This window comes from Lagopus leucura, unplaced genomic scaffold (genome assembly GCF_019238085.1).
Source record: "Lagopus leucura isolate 7727_CA_CO unplaced genomic scaffold, USGS_WTPT01 Super-Scaffold_760, whole genome shotgun sequence".
Lineage (NCBI taxonomy): Eukaryota > Metazoa > Chordata > Aves > Galliformes > Phasianidae > Lagopus > Lagopus leucura.
Genome location: NW_024962257.1, coordinates 9,147,407 through 9,168,543, shown reverse-complemented (window position 1 = coordinate 9,168,543; position 21,137 = coordinate 9,147,407). Strand labels below are relative to the sequence as shown.

Here is a 21,137-nt window from a genome sequence, read left to right as displayed (position 1 = left end):
GAAGCAGCAAAGGAAAGAGAGAACGTAAAAGACGACAAACTCAAAATCCTTTTCCGAACCTCCCCTCTGTCAGCAGCAGGCATCAGTCTAAAGAAGAAACAGTACGGGGGAGAGGGGAGAATCAAAGCTGAAGACTTAATTGAAGAAAATAAAGCTGAACGCAGATGGGCATCGCTTTAAAAATAAATAAATAAATAAATAAAAACCCCTAAACCTCAATTGATAAATGAAAAAAAGTCAATAAAGTGATGAAAATATCCCCAAAAGCATGTTTATAAGAATCAGAGAAACTACAACATGTAATTGCTACCATGCCATCAAAGCTACACTTAAGAAGAAAACGACATGGGGGCACGACTCACAAAAGTAGCTGGGGAGCAGGAACTGCTGTAAGAAAGGTGCTGCCGTGCATAACTGTCCTGTAGCTGGAAGACAGCCCCCCATGTTCAGAGGAAGAGTTTCCTTGGTGCACACAGAAATGATTCACAGTTTTGCCTGCACTGGCAAGGCAGCTTTATTTATTATCTGTGCTAATTCTCTTACATTAAGTCGGTGAAAATAAATGCTAAACAATACCGGCTTTGCTAATTCAAAGATTAAGCCACCTCCTTCAAAAAGAAATCCATGAACTTGTGCCTGGAAAAGGAATCCACCAAATTACAACATTTTCCAGCTCTTCACATTGCCTTATTCTAACAATGAGAGTACAAATAGAGCACGCTTCTAATTTCTTGTTCAAAATGAGGTGCATCCTATATTTTATACCTTCAAATCCACTCCTCTTACCTCCACTGCAAGGACGCAAGCATCTTCACACAAACAGCAAAACTTCTAAGAAGATACTTTAAAAATTATATTTTTCTTTTCTCCCAAAAGCACACACAAGAGTGCCTTAAAAAACTTTCCAAAGCACTTTCCCACCTGCCTGGGCCTTTTCTTTCCACTTGGCCACATATTCTCCTTAATAAGCACTTTATCACAAAATAATTGGCTGCTGCAGGTCCCTGAAAATGAAACAGCTGTAACAGGCAAACAGATTATGATAATTCTGGTATTAATGAAGTCCGGAAGAAGCCTAAATTGCTTCGAGGAAGAAGCAAGCTTGGTCACTTTGAAACAGAATTTTATCCAATTTGCTGTTCAGTCATTTCTAGAGCAAAAACTTATTTATAAACAGTACTACCCATGTGTTGCAGACCATACGTAACATTCATTAGCACATCATTTCAGCCTTGCTCTCTGGCACTAAATTATCAGTGAGGATTCAGAATGTTTCATAGAAGTATTTTAGGAAGAAAATTCCATTCCTGCAAGGACACCATTTCAGTCCTTTAAGCATTGCTGCACAGAATAGCATACAAATAGTGCAGCATAACTAATGTCTTTATAGTCTTCCCGCACTAATGTTCTGCTGTGTATGTATTGTCATGCTCTGTATTTGCAGCAGATGCAGAAAATACATTTTGACCCCACTTGAATCTGCACAGAATTTACAGATTATGAAATGCGCTTCCTTCTCCAGCCTTATATAAGATCTGTTCAATAATAAAATCAAACTCTCAGCGATAGAAACACTCATTTGCAGTTGCTCAAGACCGAAGGCCAAGCACAGTGTCTCTGAGGAACCCCTCTCAGCTGACAGCGGTGCAAGCTGCAAGGAAGCACCTGCAATCCTCAGGCAGCTGTGAGGGCAAGCACTAGCCTGGGGGAAACAGCCAGGAGAGATTTTCAAAGTTTAAAGCTATATTGTTAACATCTCACTGAGCCTTTCAAAGTCTCTTAGTTCCAGACAACCCCGAACAGCAGCAGGAATTCCTGCGTTGCCCTGTCCTGCAGGGCAAATGGCAGCCCTCAGGCCCAGCACACCATGCTTGCCCTGCAGTAACCCATCCTATGCCTCAGGGTCAGGTGTCCACCTGGAGGAATCTTGTTTGCCCCAGGTACGCTCAGGAGTGAGCTAACGCTTACTTATCACAGTAATTTCTGCTTTCTTGATATGGTTACATGCAACAATCTTGCTATCATCACCTCTCTTAGTCAAGTCACTACACGGGTATTAGCTCCTGGCACATTACATTTTCCCTTTCTGTGATGGAACTTACTAGAAACTCTTTCTCCAGAGCACAAGCAAGAATTAATGGGATTTTGTTTAGTAAACCAAACTTTTGAGTAAGCCAGCATTTTCAGCAAGTCATTTCTCAGTGCCCGAGGCAGCTGCTGCTTGGCCTGGAGCTCCTTATTATTTAGAGACAGAAACACTACCACAAACTTGAAGTTTAAAGTATATACTGGAACATAGAGAGATTTTTAGATGTTCTTTTCTCATATTTGGAGATTATGGAATAGAGACTTCTGAAAGAAATGATCACAGGAACTGGTACAAGGCAGCAGCAATTAGATAGGAGTGGGAACTTGTAAAGCCTGAAATCTGCAGAGCTTGAAGACACATGGGCAGTTTGTAATTAGCTTCTACATGCCTACATAACACAGAATTAAAATCATCCTGTGGAAGATATTCATGCAAGCAAGGTGCTACTGGTTTGGTTCTCCAAAGCAAAAACAAGGCCACTGCAATCAAGCAAACCTCCAGGTATATTTCATGCTTACTCATTTCCATCTTCAGTCCACAGAACAGACATGAATTTCTGGCACAGCTATTAGACGACACTGTTCGGGTGACCAGCTACAACTGCACCCCAGGCTGTCCACAAATTCATGTAATATAAACCACAGCATACCTAGCTTTACATTTCTGACATGCAGACAAATCCATCCTTAGATTAAAGAGAGAGTAGACCACACAACTCCAACTTTTCACCTCCATGAGTGTTGCAGCCTTCTAACCATGCTGCTCCATGGCCGTTAACAGGTTTGTTTTTTCTCTAATAAGACAGGATGGCATGCAGGAAACAGTTTTGTTATCTTGAGTTGAGCGTATGTCTTCATCACTTCTCCCATGAGAATTTCGTGCCTGCCTGAGGCACAAGAAAAGAATGAAGCACAAAAAGCAGAAATATTCAAGCAAAAGTAAAAAATCCTCCTACTTTAAAAAAGTCAAATTAACATTTCCTCAGGAAAGAATAAGTATATCAGTTTCTAGGAGCTAAGATTTTAGAAATTTTGCAACACTCTCTTGTATTCTTGTATGGATCCCAATGCCTATCTCTCTTTCCAAAGAGAATCTGCACAGTCCAGGAACAGTTAAACATTAGAATTCTACTCAGCACACTTTATCTTCACCAAATCTGGCATTTATATATGCCTGGCTAGATTTGGAGAGAATCCTGTAATTCTACTGTATAGTTATCTCTGTCTTTCTATAAAAGTGAATAAATATGTAGGATTGGAAAGAACTTCATGCCACAGGTCCTCTTCCTTCTTTGTTCATTTACCAGTTTCCATCATAACAGTAGCTGGTTCCTTATTATTCCCTGACTGTCTTTCTTTCCCTTCCAAACACTGTTTAGTACCTTCAATTTCCCACCTAAATCATGCCTGCCTTAGTTTTAGTCCTCACATCCATTTATGTTGTTCAAACAGCTTTTCCTCATCCTGCCTTTAGCTATCATATTCCTCCTTCAGGCTCATTTTTACTAGAGTCATGTGCCCTTACAGCCCAGAAAGCCAACTATATCCTGGGCTGCACCCAAAGAGTCGAGGCCAGCAGGACAAGGGAGGTGATCCTGCCCTGCTGCTCTGCAGTGGTGAGTACTGCATCCAGATGTGGTGTCAGTACAGGAGAGACATCAACCAATTGGAGCACATCCAGAAGTGCGCCACAAAAATGATCCAAAGGATGGAATACCTCCCTGTGAGAACAGACTCAGAGCTGGGGCTGTTCGGCATGCAGAAGAGAAGGCTCCATGTAGACCTGAGAGTGGCCTTTCAGTATCAAAAAGGAGAGCTACAAGAAAGAAGGAGGGCAGACTCTTTAGCAGGGTCTGTTGTGATAGGACAAGGGAAATTGGTTTAAACTAAAGGAGGGAGATTTAGGCTGGACATAGGGAAGAAGTTTTCTATAGTAATGGTGGTGAGGCACTGGCACAGGTTGCCCAGAGAGGTGGTGGACGCCCCTTTCTACAAGGGCTTAGGAGAATTCAAGGTCACAGTGGACCAAACTGTGAGCAACCTGATCAAGCTGCAGGTGTCCCTATTCATTGCAGAGGGGTTGGACTAGACGACTTTTATTCTGGTCTTCATCAGCACAGAAAAGTTTGCTGCGTACAAGTGCTTCAGCAAGATGTTCCAATTTGGCCATATTAAATCTAATCTCTTTCTTCTTTTACTTCTCTCTACTCTCATGTATCTATTTTTACAATGCCTCCAGGTTGATAAATTTACTATGAACTATAAAATCTGCAATCTGATAAACCATACGTTGCATTACTGTAAACAGGCTGACCATGTTTCATGGGTTTTTTGTTTGTTTGTTTTCTAAATTGAAACACAGTGACATCCAGCAAATTCAGCATGCTGTCCTTTAGCCATGCTCTTACTCTCAGAAGCTTTCCATAATTTCCAGTCATGGTCAAAAGACATAAGTCTAATGCTTAAAAACTGAAATAAACATCCACAATGAGCAGCACAGAGATTTTAATCCTATCCACCCGGTCATGGAGAGACCTGCTAAAATCTGGGTTAATCCTTCCAATCCTTAGTCAGAAATGAAAGTCTGTGTGATTGAAATAGCATGCCAGAATTAGATTTGCTTGTGGCAAGGATTCGATTAAGCCAAAAATTAAGATCTTGGCCATAGTTAGAAATAGTTTCAGTTAAAATCAAAGCAGTGCATTTCTACTAACAGATACTATAATCCACAAGAGTCATTATACTGAGAACAAACTCATAGCCCTTCTCTCCACAGGAAATTAATTTGGGGCAAATCTCATACATGCTGACAAGATGGGACTTTGACAGGAGCTCTGTCAAAAATTAAAAAAATAAAATAAAAATATCAACAGCTCTCCAAAATGAAGATGACAGCCATTGAGTGGAGTACCACACGTAAGGCACAGAACGTAAGCACAGACTCCAGAGCACAGAAATAAGGACAACTACTTACACTGCAGCTTTAGGATGCAGATCCTCCCAAACACACCAATGACAATTTTAACTGCTGTGTATTTGTTACTGTACTCAAAAACATGACATACACATTAGACATAAAGTATTTATCTCAGTAGAGATCTTTACCTCTGTAGTGGCCAGGGGGTCGTTGTTATATTTAGTGGATTATAAATATCAGCACAGAAAATTTTAAAAGGAACTACTCTCCCAGGAGCCACTGTGCTTGAGGTTTGTTTGATTAAAGCTTGCACAGATCAGGCTGGATTAAGTGTAAAATATAACAAACATTCTGAATGTGCTTCTGCAGGTACGTTATGGACAACTCATGCCAAGCCTGGGTTTTGTGGAGCTGCTGCTCCCCCAGAGCCTCTGGCTGCCACGTTGTGTGCCCACAGCATCGCACTGCACACGGTTACTGCAACACAATTTTCAGTTATAAACCTTTAGGGGTTATAGTAACAGAATAAAAGAAGCATACATTCAGCTCTAACCTCCATACCAAGATAGCCAGAGGTTTCAAAGTATTGCATAAGCACATTTCTGTAATCTTTGCTGCCCCAAAGCTGGAAGCTTTTACTGAGGCAGGGCTCTTTGAAGTTACTTTGGGAATGGACTCTCCGCAGATGGAAAAACAAATGATTAAGCCAGCTCAAGGGGGATTCAGTCTTATTGTACATACTTGATTTTAAAAGAAGCTAAGGGAGGGAGAACACGGTTTTTTTTTTAATACAACCCCAGAAAGCTTGTTAAGAAGGAAAACATACCATCATCTGAGCTGAACCAGAAAAGCTGTTTAATGACATAGCGACTTTAACATGCAAATGAAACCTTTAAGTGACCTGAGAAAGCTAGACTCCATTTCAAATGTGAAATGTTAAGTATGAGGTCTGCTCCACAATAATGCTTCCTATTGTGTTATGTTGGCCTGTGAGGTCAGAGGCAAATGTTGGGATGGCAGTGGTGGTTGAACCTTCCCACCAATATCCCACTACATTTGGTTAGTGCATGACAGATGGCAGCAGAGGGGCACACTGATACAATGACTGTTGAAAAACAGTGTTTCGTAGCTGGGAGTTTGCTCTATCAAATAATGGTATTGTGCTTTCTGCACCTGTTGTAGTTTTCATGGAAATAAATAGGAGGCATTACTTTTGCAGCAACTTACATGGACCATCAGGTTTAATTTAAGTAAAACAAGGTTCAAAATATTTAACCAGAAGTCCAGCAACTAATCTGGAAGAAAGCACTGTAAGTAGCAATAACAGCTCCTGATGCACCAAATCACACCTTTAACCAGTGACTGCTCTTTCTAGCAGAGCATGCCTTAAGTCCAATGTATAACTTTGAGTTTCAACTAGGTTGGATATAAGGAAAAAGTTTTTACAGTAAGGGTGGTGAGGCACTGGCACAGGTTGCCCAGGGAAGGGTGGATGCCCCATCCCTGGAGACATTCAAGGTCAGGGTGGGCCAGGCTGTGAGCAACCTGATTGAGCTGTAGTGTCTCTGCTCACTGCAGGGTAATTGGACTAGATGGCTTTCAAAGGTCCCTTCCAACTCAAACTCTATAACTATATATAAAGAGGCAAACTATATAACTATATATTAAGAGGCTATAATTGTATCTTTACACCTTTTAAGTAATGAACGTACTGAGCAACTTCTTAGGATTGCAAAAACTCCTTCATCTCCTAACTTTGCAGCACTAAAATCTTTCGAAAAGCATTTAAGCAGGCATTAAAGGATATTTTAAATATTCGCTTGCTTTGTATGCCTTTACTTTTCAATGAACTCAGTTATGCTGCAGGGACTTTATCTTCCACACAGGGCTCACACATGGCCTGTATGCTGTATGTGCAGATGCTCCCTTTTTCTCCATGTGTCACCCTCCTTGGCATTTGGATATGCCTTTGCTGACCTGAAGAATTGTTTTCAGCATGAACTGTTAGCTTCTGCATGTCTATAAATTACTGCACACAGTAAAAGCAGCAGTAAAAGTTGGGAAATTAGTGAAGTTCATTTCTATTTTGCCCTATATTTTCCACGGCTTTCAGGCAGTGCCCACTGAAGTGCCCATTGCAGCTTAACAAATCAATAGGACTTACATTGGAATAAGGATTACTGAGCTGGACAGTTACATTTTATTATTGGATAACTCACTATTTTAAGATCTCAAGCTCTTACTGTGAACAGGGTAAATCACAGAGCAGCTCTTCTCAAGCCAGCAGTCACCTAACACAAGGAAACGGAGAACCAGTGCACACTTAAGGAAAACAACTTATGCAAGCACACAAATAACATCGTAAGGCTTTCAAAGACCATTAAAGGAAAGTATGAAGTATCCACATATCCATTTAAATTTTAACTTCGAGACTGTAAGATGCATTTTTAGGACAAATTGGGAATCTGAAAGTATTGTGTATAGAAAGAAGCCATTTAATAACTGCTCAGGATATTCTAAATATGAAGATTATTTACTAATTACTCCTATCCCAATTCATTCATATCAGTCCTAGTGTCATTTCATTGGAAATATTCCAGTTATTCTTATGCTACAAAATGATGATAGAAGAAGAACAGAGATTGTAGCCAGACGCCTCCATCCTGATGTGAAAAAGGTTTGAAAAAGGAAAATGTGACAACCTAGAAAAATTTATGAGAGTGTCAGTATGAGCATATCTAGAAGACGCAGTGAGGATATTTGTTTACTTTAGCCAATTTAAGGAAAAGAAACCAAGCAAACTTGTATTTTTCCTTCTGCAAGAGAGCTTACCCTGACAGCAGCCAAAATATCCTCACGTGACACTTCGTTATGCTCAGAAGCCATTGCTTCTTTTCAACCTCATACAGTCAGCTGTTCGGATGTCATCAGCATTTATATAATTAATGATCCATAAATCTGTACCGTGCACATAACTGCAATTTAAGTTTACAAGTGCCAGTAAATGTAAGACTTCACAATATTTTAAAGCCGCAGCAAAACACATTCTCAAACACCATGAAGGGGAAACTGCAGAATCAGCAAGCCGCCATACACTGTGGAAAGCAATTTGTTTTCATACATTTTAAGTGTCAGTTCACCCTGCTCCCAAGTATTGTGATGCCCCCAGAGGGAGATCTGAAAATCAGATTAATTTAATTGAAAATGAGTTGCGAAAGAAGAGATTCATCAATATATTTTCAAATGCCAGTTCCTCAAGTCCAAGGCAGTCGGCGCCCCCTTAAAGCACATGCACACAACAGAAATGTATTAAAAAAGTACATTTATTGCCACAAATCAGAGAATTATTCCAAAAATAATTCTGTTTTCCATAGAAATTGATGTTTACCTAGAAGGATGTGGGTGCTGGACAAACTGGTACAGCAATAAAAAGAAAAGTAGTGAGACTGTACACTTAGGAAGCCTCTAGGCTGACCATCTGCAAAGGTTGTAGAAAGGAGAGAATGTAAATTAAAACAAAAAAAAAAAAAAAATAGGAGAAAGTCAAATGTCATTAGGAGACAAACGTGCAGTTTCTGATACAGCAACTCTGAGATGTTTACCTACAGCTCAGACTGCCTACATTGCACTGCGGAAAGCACTTTAAGAACAGTTCACCAACAGGAGAATGCGAGGTGCTGGGTGAAGAAATCACTCAGCAGAGCAGCAGAGCTCTCCAAACTCCCAAGGCCAGGAGTCCTGAAGAGATACCAAGTTGGAAATGATGGCTGGAGTTTTGAATTCTCTTGGATTTCTCATATTTCATTCCTCACAAGCAGTAATAAACAGACCACTTTCATCAGCAACTTCTCTTGCTGGTTTCTCACCATCACAGCTCTGCACCTCCATTACCCTGGCTCAGTTTCTCACTCTTTTTGTGTTTTCTACTATTAAATATAAACGGGCTTGGCTTAAAGTCATAACAGTTTTGACCTTTTTTCTTGGGATTTCAGACAATTCTTATTTGTTCCAGTAATCATATTTTAGCATAACTATCCTCTCTATATACACTGAAAGAGTCCTAGTACTCCTGACATTAAGAGACCCGATTTTAGGTGGAGAGGTGTATTTCCTCCTAACCAAACTTTCTTCTACCAGAACTGAATTAATGCAATAAAGAAATAAAACTGAATGCTAGCGTGACAGCCCAGCGCAGATAGGAATAGCAAGCAGATGGGCTGAAGAGGAAGGCAGCATAAGAGAAGAGTGCTTGGAGAGACACAGGTGTTTGGGGGAAGGAGATTGCATTCAGAAGAGACTGGGTATGAAAAACTCAGTCTGAGCAAGAAAAGAAAACAAATGCTTCTTTTTACATCTTCTGTACCAGTTCAGTTTTGTCTTACACTGTTAAGCTACAGAGTTTAAGGTTTTGCATCTGAAGCACCAGAGTCATCCACATCTTTGGCTAGAATCCAGACTCCACAGTGGGAAATTTCAGCCTTTTTGCATATAACAGCTGAAATGCAGATCAAGAAGGAAGGGAAGAAACAGCAAATGGATTGAACCAAACCAAAGAGGACAGGGTTACTTTACTGACTACAAAAGTGACGTGACTATCTAAAATAAAGCAGACCATCCAAGCAGTACTTGACTGGAATACAGACAGCCTCCATAATTTTTACATCTGTTTTGTTATGATGTATTCACAAACCTTATCTTGTCCCAATTAGGTACTTCATATAACTCTGATGCTTTTGCCAGCACAATTTACCCAGAACACTAAATTAGCCTCACACACACAAAAAAAATAACATGTAATTTGTCTGGTAATTATATGTTTCTGTAACTCCTAAAAGCAACTCATTACAGAAATGTTGTGCGTTTAGAACAGATTACCTTAATTCTATTTTCTGTTTATCCAATTATAACTGTCGTTCCTAATTGTATTGTAAATTGTGTTGAGCTGGAAGGTGGCTATAAAATCCTCGCTCTTCCCTCTTTCATAGTGGCTTTACATATGCAATGTGTTTCCACCAGGCACAAAATCAATGTAGTGAAAACAAAGCAATCCTATTGTGAATTCTGGTCATGGAGAGAGGCAAATTGGTAAACACGAATGGTCAAAAGTTGGTGCTGACAGAATTACAGGCACAGAGTCCTGAACCAAAAGCTGGGACGCTGAGAAATAAACGCTGTGAGGGAAGGGATACTAAACAAAAAGATGAGCATCTTCCCACCCCACAGTCCCTCGAATGAAACATTTATAGAAGCATCCCGCTCTGAGATGCACAAAAGCAGGCTATAAATAAATAGCTGAGCACAGCACAGCACCGTGCCAACAGCAGGGCCAGCGCTCCCAGCCGCTCTGCAGCAGGTGACCAGCCTGCATCAAGGGAGCAGCCAGCTATCCTCTGTGCAGGCCCAGGATGAAATCATGTGCTCAACATTGCAGTGAGGATAGAAAGAAAGCCCAAACCACTGACCAGTGAGTCAGCTGGTGATGAAGAAACTCCCTAAGAGAGCATACTCCAAGCCTGACATTAAGGTGTGCAGCATTTTAAAGATGAAAGTGCATGGCCTCCTAGACAGCTTTCCCTTTTCAAATCAGATCTTCAACCAGGCTGCTTAAAGACGAGTGATGTGATACTGCTAGGAGAACACACTGCCTTCAGCCAGCCCCATGCTCCAACAACTGCTCCTTGTAGGCTCCATCCTGACAGGAGGAAATCAATGTGCTTCCACACAAAATACAGGCCTCTCTGGCAGCACTGTACTTCACACAGGTCTCTGGAGAAGCCAGAGTGCTCAGGGCTGGAGCACAACTGCAGCCCTGAGGCTGCAGAACCAACTTTTGGGTATTCTGTATAGACAGACTGTCCAGCTTACATACCTCAAGTACAAGCATGGGGCTTTTCTCCTGAGAACATTGAGTGTGAATCAAATATAAATAGCCAATGATGCTGCTACAGTTTTGTTAATTTCAGGAGAGAAGAAAATATCTCAGGGATTTAAACAAACAATATGGTGACAGATGGCATGGAGACAATCCAGGCTGGGCTCCCTCAGTAAAATGCACACGACTTCATAGCTCCAGGAGAGGGGAGGCAGAAGAGGCAGAATGGGGCTGGGAAGAGGGCAAGGCTGGCCCAGATGACCCCCAGTTTCTGACAAACAAAACCAGTGCTGGAATGCAGAGACTCTTCACATTCAACAGTTAGCTCAAATGAGTGGCAAATATAAAAGGCTATTAAACTACTTATTCAAATAATCTAAGCAAGCTCTCAAAAACAATTAATAGAAAAGATGTTAAAAACATTTTTGACATGATACCAATGCCCTTCTGTTCTTTCACTGCATAATTTTATTAGGATGAATATTTTCAGGCAGAATCAGATATATTCTGATTACCAGAAGTGCCTTATGAGAGTTATAATAGTCCCATTATTATTTTGTAGCTTAAAGGAAATCATTTCAGGTTTTATGTTCGAGAATGCTTCTGGAAAAAAAAAATAATTCTAAAGATGCCACCAAGAATTTCTGCAAGCAGAAAATTATGCTGAAGGCCTGGTGTCCTACTTTTCCCTGCTTGGGAGCTGGCTGTGTTATAATTTCCCATAGGTAGGCAATAGCTTGGACGGATGCATGAATGATCTAGACACTGACTTACTGGCAGTTTTAAGATGTTCTCAAAACACATGGAGGCATTTATGGATTCCTGTTTTCAAGAACTGTAAGAACAGACAGCATGAAGAGAAAGAAAATGATACCTTTGAGATGAAAATATATTACACTTACTGCAAATAAGATTAAGTCCCAGTGAAGCCCATCACTGCACTCTGCTACATGGGAGCGGTTTCTAGGATCCAATCCTGCAGCCTGGGCTCAGCTACAACACTGCAAACTGCAGCAAGCTGAAAATAGGACCTTGCCCACACCTCAGCCACCTCAAACACCAGGTAAACTCGAAGATATGGTGCTGAGCAAAAGACTTCTACTTCCTACAATCTGCTTACTAGTTTTTGAAGACATTAGAAATTTCTGTCACTGTCCTCCTCCTGCTTGGATAAATTACTCCAAGTTTGTCTCCCAGAGACACAGTTCAAAGCTCACTCTCACAGTATTACAGGAAATCCACCACACTTTCCTTCATCAAACTAAGGGGGAAGAATGAGGAAAATACAAAATAGGCAGGAAAATCCTCTAGAAAAGTAAGAGAGAACAGGAGAGAAACAGCAAGGAAGCAAGAAAACAAAGCACATCATGGTATAATGCTCCCTCGAGCTTTGAGGCATAGCTCAAAGTAGCAAACACTGCAGCAAATACTGTTAAACTTCACTTTTCCATAGCCATGACAGCACAAGCATAGCAATGCAAAGCAGCACGCTGCATCCTGACCATCTCATGCTCGCTGAGAGTTGGCTCCAGGTAAAAAAAAGCATCAGAAATTGAATCCAGTCCATATGCCTCAGTGAGACAGATTTCAGGCATTTTTAACCATTTAATTACAAACAGTTATAGCACACGTGTTTAAAGGATACAACTGTGGATTACGTGCTCAGTTATAAAAATCTTTAGCATATGTTAGATTTTATTTTTAAATAAATATCTCTATACATGTGCAGAGGGAGATCAATACTACGTTTTTGTGGCAGTTAAAAGTGCAATAAGAATTTCTGAAAGTTATGCTTCCTGTAGCAGCATTAGTACAGCAAGAAAGGAAAATCACTGGAAAGGAAACACTGAAACACTCCTTTACAAGAGGCAGAAGCTAGAAGGATTGCTTGCATGCAATGGAACAGTATAATGTATCCAGACATGAAAGATTAAATTAATACTGGTATTTTCAGACTGAGGCATTTAGCTGTAGTTTCATCTTCCTACCTTCTGCAGTGCTAACCAAAGCCAAAATCATTACCATGCTCAGAAGTACGCTGCCACATATGTGCTAATATCAGTTAACAGCAAAGGCAAGAATGAGAAGTTAGCAAATTTAAATGAAAGGTTTTCTGTAAGAATGTAGGACTGTTTTAACATGAGCTAGGGGGAAAAAAAATAACGCACATAGACATACAAATCAATAAACAGCTCCAGGAATCATTTTATCCAGAAGTAATCTACAATAAAAAAGAAATCCTACATCCTCTCCCATTCTTTGCAACAATTTTTAAAGCATGAGAATTGAAGCACATTTATGCACAGTAAGCCTGTGGAGCATCACTCCCTGCAACTCCTGAGAGCAGGGCTGCAATCACACATTTGGTTTTGGGCTCCCCCATACAATCACCACCACCTCTCACTAAGTCCAAAGGACTGGAGGCACACAGGGCTGCAAGGAAGGGCCAAAGGAATGGGAGTTTGCTGGAGACAGGTAAGGACAGGTGTCTAAACAGAGTTAGTCTCACAGCAAAACAAGAGATGTTCAGAGCCAGACTGGAGAAGTTCCTGAACGACCTGACCCAACATTGTAGCTCACTTGCTGACAAATGGGGCTTGGGTTGGGCAACATCCAGAGATCCCTCTGATTTCTGTTATTCTACCATTCTGTATTCACAGCTAGGAGCAAGGCAGATAAAAGGAAAGCAGAAGATGGTGGTAGGTGCAGAATGGATTTTATCCCAAACAATTAATGAAAGTGTTAATTATCAGTGTTAATTCATCAGCTCAGAGAATAACAAAGAATTATAATATCATCACAGTATTTCCTGGGATAGTAAAGATTTATTTTAACAATTCTAAGGCTATTTCAAGAAGTGCCACTTTTTAATGGCCCTAAAGGAAAATTGCCTTCACCTCTAGTGCTGCTCAACTACACGCATGCTTTCATCACACTAAAATGCTTCCCGTTTTTGTGTCTTTCAGAGAGGTTTCTAATAAGAAGTTAGACTCAGTTTTGAAACATACAGAAGTACCATAACTCAGAGATGCTCAGTTCTCACAGGTGCTTTTATAACACAGGCGGCTTCTTTCCACTTCTGAAGGAAACAAATCCTTCGTTATCGTAGCAGAACTAACCGTAATGTTCTTAGAAAGGAATCTTAATTACAATCATTATAACAATAGCATGTGGTGAAACAAACCTAACTAAGTTCAAAATCAAATGCAGAAGTCAGGAAACAGATCCTAAGCAGTGTTTGCTTTAAGATTTCAAACCTCTACAGACAGGGGGGTGAATAAACAGCCAACCTGTTAGCAGCATCCTCCCAGGGCTGCCGACGCACAGCAGGTTGGCACACATGTCCCACACACAGTTCTCATCTTGTTGCAGTGGACTGTCTCAAATATGAACATTCCCTGAGCCCACAGAAGAACTGAGGACCAAAGTCCACAGGAGCAGCTCATTGGCAGCAGGATTGCTGCCAGCAGCAGGTGACAGTGCTGATGACAAGCAAAGCACGCGCTGCCGTCCAGGGCACCTCTATGGTGCAGCTGGGGCATGCAGATGCTGCACAGCCATAGGCACCTCAGAGCTTTATTGGTTGGGCTTTAACAGGAGGTACCAGGTGAGGGAAAGCACGGAAAGCATTTCAGTACTGTTAGCTTTACACACCTGCCATCAATTTTATAATCCATATGAAGCAATGCATTCCCTCGGCTGTGCAGCCAAATTTTAACAAGGTTGCAGCAAGGTCCTACTGGTGGCCATGGCAGCACCCAGAGCACAGCCAGTGCTCACACTGGGACATCATAGCCCAAGAGCAGTATTAATTAACAGCGCAGAAAATGGAAAGCTCATCCACTCATAGCGTTCCAGGGAAGCCTGTAGGAATACAGATTTCAGGAATAAAGATACTTCTCTGTCACATCCACAGCTCAGCTCACGTTTAGGACAGTTAAGCATCATATAAGCACTGGCACAGAATTCACTGAATTGTTGTGCTGCCTGTGTGCCAGCCTTGCTTGTAGACTACAAGTGAGCAGGTACAACACAAGCACACTCATTTCCATCTAAAAGTCATCTAAAACACAGTACTGGCATGACTCCACACAGAAGGAAGGAAACTACCAGAGCCACACAGTAAGGACAAATGAAATGGCCATGGAGTACCAGAGGTGGGAATTCCATCCACAGGCAGGATTGAGACTGAGCACCTTTTATGTATGCTAGCAGTGTCTGTACGGGAAACGAAACAGAAGACTCAACACCGATCAACTTTCTAACGTAAGCCAGCAGCCGTGCGTTTCGGCTGAAATCCTGACACCGCCTTGGAAGGAAGATTTTATATTTGCAGCTCTTCTCCCTCCTTCATTCCCTCTGCTTTTCTGACAGCACTGAGAATTTCACCTCCGGCTCCCAGGAATTCGTTCCCAAATGATGGGTTAATTGAGTGACACACGCAAGTCTTATTTCTGCGCTGTTCCAAAGGCAGTGCCAAGATATACTGCGCACTGGAACAGCCAAGATAAAAACGGAGGCAATTTCAGTTACACGATCATAAAAGTCCCTCAGCCAATTCAAGCTACTAAAGACAGCTCTGTTCGATTGCCTTAACACACAAGTGAACAGTTTTGATTTCCCAAATGGAAATCTTAGAAGCCAATATTCAGCACAGTGTTATATTATCACACAGCAATAACCCCCAACATCAAAGATGGTGACGTAACAGTGACAGTATTAGCATACAAGAGGAACACAGTATTAACTTCCTGAGGCAGGAAAAATGCAATCTGTTTCATGAATAAAAGTATTTCATAAATAATCATCTGTATCAGGAACATCCTGCATTCAGCTACTGAGCATTGATACTGTACAGATTTCTGCCAGTTTCATCACTCAGCTCTCCCTGGGTTCTTCAGTCTCAAATGTTTTTGTACTGGTATAGAAAGTTGAGTGACACACATCAAATAGCTTCATACGTATTTAGGAACTCTAACTTCAGTAAGATAAGGAAGTCTGTACAGTAATTTAAAAGCACAAGAAATAACCATCTGTATTACTTGGCGGCATTTACATTTACATTTAAGATAGCAGTACTGGCTGTAAAGATCTCTGTACAAATCAAGATGTCCAGCCCATTGTTATAGAATCTCTACTATAATTCAGCAGTTATTACTCTCACCGTTGTATCACAAGTTTTAAAGGTCATTCATGATACTGAGAGATGAAGATCTCTTTAATAGCAGCGGAATACGTTTTTTGTGAGAGAAAAGGTGCAAAAGATGCAACAGATCATTGCATCTTCCCTACTTCGGCTCCCCCAAGTTATGATACCACTTCATATTCAGATGGATACAGAGAGATCCCGAAGGACTATTCAACAGTCATCTATAAGGAAGAACAGTCTTTAGGGAATGAGAAAACCTAAAGGGTACAAGTAACAGGAAATAAGTCGCAATTAACATTGTGTGGGATGCTTGCAGTGCAAGCTGTGTGCTGGAAAACCAGCGACTGCCTGCCCACACAAACTCCCTTCCACACAGCACGTGCTCTTCAGCATCAGCAGGAGCTTCTCACAGACCCTCAGGCCAAGCAGCTGTCCACACCAGAACGCCTTGCCCAGGAGGTGCCACACACCTACTGCTTCCCAGGCAGCACCGATCACTCCACAAGATCAAACCTACCTGCAGTGCCAGTAAATATATTTTTAACTGTTGCAGTGTTAAAGCAAATGAGCTGCATACGTGAGTCACTTCTGTTTGCTGTTCCACAATCTCATGATGGATTATGTAAAGAAATGTTTTCCAACAAAGCAATTTGTCATTACCTCCGGGGTTCTGACAACGCTTTGTGGATTTTCATGAGCTATAGTAGGAAGTTAGAAGTATCTGGTTAGTGAAAAAATAATTTAATTATTGCAGCAACTACAAGCTTGCGAGTCTATTTAAATTATAGACCATAGCAGATCACAAGAGTTCAGTCTAATACAAATGCCCTGTTACAACTACTGTCCTTAAATACCTTCATGGCTGTAACTTGCTACTATTGTGCCATGCTCATAAATAGTATCTGCTTATAATTTTGTATTTTGTCCCTACAGTTAGTTGATTGAATTCTTTGTTGCTTTTACAGCCAAACATTGTATTTGCTAATAATTTTTTTGAGGTGATCAGCATTAGATTTGGTGGAGAGTAAAGTTTAATTAGGATCACTTTTACAGTGGAAAGAAAATTGAGTTTCATGTACGAACCCCAAAATATTTTAAAATATTTGGTGAGTAGCCAATGAGGACACTGCTCTGTATATTCTTTTCTTTCTTAAAGTAAAAAGAGATAATTAGAAGTATTCTTAGACTGAAGTATTAGAGTAATGAAGGCTTTGAATAATCTTCCTACCTTATCTGCCATTATCATGGAGGCCCCGCCATGAATTCCAAGAATTGGAATAGAAGTCTGAGATGAAATAAAATCCAAAATCTGAGCTACTGCCTCCTGATCAGAGTCGTCTCCAAAAACCACTCCATGGATCTTGGTACCTGACATCAAGTCGCAAACGTGTGTTATGATGCTTTTAGGGTCAGTCTGGTTCACCAGAAGGGTCACTACATTAACATCAACAGTCAGGTCTGCTGACATCTCCCTGGTCCAGAGAGATCTGATATCTCTCTCTGTGATATCCTTGGTCCTTCCCAGAATGACTGCAATGTTCAGGACAGGATAATTCTTCTCTGCTCCACGAACAAGATCCAAAGGTGCAAGAAGAGCTTGGAGAACCAGGAGAGCACAGCCAATTTTCCTCATCTTTGCCAGCTTTATCCCCTGTAAAAGTGATCACATTGTATGAGAAAAGGAACAGAGAGGAAAAAAATATGTACTGCGTATCTCCAGTGGAGGTTCTAAACAGAAAGCTTCTGGACACCAGACAAAGTTTAGCAGCTTTTTATAACACATTCTTCATGTAGTTTCGTGTCAAGCTTACATCCCTCAAAAACTTGAGTTGGCAGTGATAGATGGTACTGCAGTTGGTCTCCCACGAGCAAGGCAACAGGAAAAAAAAAAGCACAAGTTCGTTTGAAATAGCCATTAACATTTTTTCTGGGTGGCTAACAAAATTGAAATGACTGAAACGATTCAAAAAAGGCGCCATCATCCTTCTCTTTAACCATGCCTTCCTAAAGCAGGTGAGGAACAGAAGTCTATTTTCCTTTGGTGTGTCTATTTAAGATTTAGTCACAGTCTGGTAGAAAGAGGTGCGTTAGCTTAAAATGAGAGAAGCAAGCCCGAGGTCTGCTGGAAAGCCCAGTCCGTGTACTCTGTGCATTGCGCAGCATCCCAGAAACGTGCTGCTTTAGTTCCGAAGATCTCTCCTCGCCAGCTGCTGCTCAGGCACAGTCTACTGCATCTCTGGAACAGATTCAGCAGCACAGTATTCTATCTTAATTCTTCTCCCTTTTCTTACACGGCATTCACTGGAGCATCTCAGAACTGCTGATCTCAGACACAAAGTTGTCTCTGGTGTTGAAGGGGAGGGTGATCCAGAAATGAGCATCACTGCATTGGGTTACCTCAGAATCAGCTGGATCTCTGTACGGGGCTGAATACAGAGAGATGAGCCAGAGAAGAAGTGATCTAAACTATCTGACGGAGGGAAAAGGAGCTCTGACTCCGCAAGATCTCCCTCTGTTTCTGTGCCCCCGAGGGATTTCCACCCCCACGACTGACTGCTAACTAACTGCAAGAGGGGAGTCCCTGTGCCACTCTGAGCCAACCTTGTTGCAAAGCGTCACGCAGAAAGCACCAGCAGGGCTGGCCAATCAGGAGTGGCAGTTTTCAGATCTCTTTCAACATGCCAACCGTATCTCCATCATCAATCAGAATCATCTGCTGCTGAAACGCACACCAAGACAAGGGCTTGCTATATCATCACCTCTTGTCGGGGCAGACTAGGAGATGAGTTTGTTGAGACCATTTAATTGCAAATCAGTCCCAACGTGCTTCCTAAATCAAAGCGGTGCGGGCCACGTTCCCACCGCTGCAGCACCAAAGACGGCGCAGTCAGCGGCGGGCAGAGCCACAGCGCGGCCTCTCACGCCCCTGCACAACCCGGAGATTCGAACCCGCGCTCCCGACACCTCCCGCCCGCACCCAGCGCCGAGAGCGCCCCGCTCCCCGCCGAACCGCGCCGAGCGCCCACGAAGCCCCGTCGCGGCGGCACGATGGCGCCCCCTCGCGTCCGCGCGGCGCCGTCCCACGTACCCAGCTCCTCAGGAGACGGAGCGGTGGCGGCAGCCGCGGGTGCCGGTGGTGCCGGTGCTGGCGGGGCCGCTGCCGCGGGCATGTCGCGCCCCTCGGTGCCCGGGCTCACAGGCGGCCTCCGCGCCGCCGGCCGCAAGCGTGATCCCCGCCGCAGAGCGCGAGGCCCATCGCATCCCAGGAGGGCAGCTAGGCGGCCAGAGAGATGGGCGCAGGGGGGCTGCAGACGGGGAAGGAAGAGGAGAGGAGAAAAGCCGTCAGTAGGGCTGGATGTTTAACGGGGAAAATAAAATAAAATAAAATAAAATGTAATGTAATCTCACGTGGCACGCGAACCGAAATACCGCGACTGGAAGCGACTCCGAGTGACCGGACTCAAAAGTTTCCCCCCACCCGCCCGCGTTTAGGAACGAATCCGGGCTCTCCCTACCGGAGATGGCCCTGGAACCCACAGCCCGCCCGGCAGCGTCCCCAGCCCGGCCGGCAGCTCCCGCCTCTCCGGGAACGCACGAGCCGAGCCCGCACGAGCGCATCCCGCACGGGGGCAGCGCCAGCGGCCAACTCATCCGCACGGGCAGGAGGGGGGCGGCTCGTGGCCCGCAGGGAGCGGGGAGCAGCACGGCGCGTGGCGCGAGGCTCCGCATCTTGGAAGGCACAGATTCGTTCCCAATTTTCCGTAAATCGACCCAGGGAGACACACAGGCTAGGGTTGCTTCGGTTTTTCATTCGCTATCCTCAGTAAATATGCACGGAGACACTTCTTAAAGCGACCCCAGGACCCAAAGGCTCCCACCGCTGCTCAGCGCCGCACTCACCGCGTTCGCTCCCCACATCGCTCTGGGCTCGCGCTCCTCCGACTCATCTCAGCGGGTTCTTCTGCAAACAACGGGGCGGGAAATAGGTCCTCTAATGCCGGGATTTCATCCCGCGACTTGCGCCCACCGCGGTACGTGCGAGCCTGGCAGCTCTTTATCTCCTGAAATCCCACAGGATCAAGTTTTAGCAGAGCCATCACAACTGGGATTTGCTCTTCACTTTTGGCAGGAGGCGTTTCAACGTCTTCATGGCTTTTCTTTTCTTTTCTTTCTTTCTTTCTTTTTTTTTTTTTTTTTTTTTTTTTTTCCGGCTGTTGGAAGGGCAGTTGCAACGCTGCTGCGGCAGCTCCCGGTCCGATGCTCCCTGGTCCTCCACCTCCGGCTAGGCTGACAGCGGCGCGGCCCCGAGACTCGGCGGGAGCCACCAACGGGAGCCACCCGGCGGCCGCTGCCGGCCCCCTCCGCTCCGCCGTCCCCGGCCCCGCCGCCTTTGCCGGGGCGAAGCTCACGGGCGCCTCGTCAAAGCGAGACAAATCGCGGCTACTTTGAAGGCTCCCCCTCCCCGTTCTGCCTCTCCCAGAACCAGCGAATGAGTCAGACCCAGGCAATCGGGGGAGGTGTCACATCGGGAACGGTGAAAGCGCCGGGGCTGGGGCAGAAGAGAGGCAAACTTGAGCGTTCGTCCCACGTTAACAGTCCCAGCGAGAGGCTGGTAGCCCGGGAAACCCCCAGAGCGTTCTCCTTTCTCTCGATGCAGAGGCTGTCGAAGCGAAATCCTTGCCGTGGCTCAGGAGAACGAACGTGGAGCGGCGGCCTCCGCGCTAAAAGCAGCCCGAAAAGCTCCAAACCGCCGGCAGGATGCACACAGGCGCCGTGCAGCAGCCGGCTCCGTCGGGGCGCTCCCGCTGCTCCGTGCAGCCCGACGCTCCCATTCCAGGCGCTGTGCCCACGGCTCGCGCCCGCCCCGGGCAATCCCGCTCCTGCTGCACCTACGCCATGGCTCTGCTGCTTTCCCTGTTCCGGCACCTCGCTCCAGCTGCCACAACTTATTTGCTTCTGCTGGAATAATACACCAGCTCGCTACCACAGGCAGGTGACGCCTTCTTGCAACGACACTCATTTCTAAGCTAAATAGCTAGGAGTAAGACCGACCTGCATCGGGACAGACCCCCTCCAGTAGCATCTGCAAACTTTGGGCTCGAACAGGTTGA

At 43.8% G+C, this 21,137-nt stretch overlaps 1 protein-coding gene across 1 annotated transcript in view; it reads right to left on the bottom strand.

Annotated features, from left to right (window-relative positions):
- The window catches only part of GRIN2A (glutamate ionotropic receptor NMDA type subunit 2A), a 149,781-nt gene extending 129,837 nt beyond the window's left edge, over positions 1-19,944 (bottom strand). The window contains exons 1-2 of the mRNA XM_042864439.1: positions 19,927-19,944; positions 17,255-17,677 (exon numbers count right to left, since the gene is read on the bottom strand). Coding sequence (XP_042720373.1) covers positions 17,255-17,677; positions 19,927-19,944 — 441 coding nt within the window. The remainder of the gene's footprint in view (positions 1-17,254; positions 17,678-19,926) is intronic.
- Positions 19,945-21,137: the final 1,193 nt, after the last annotated feature.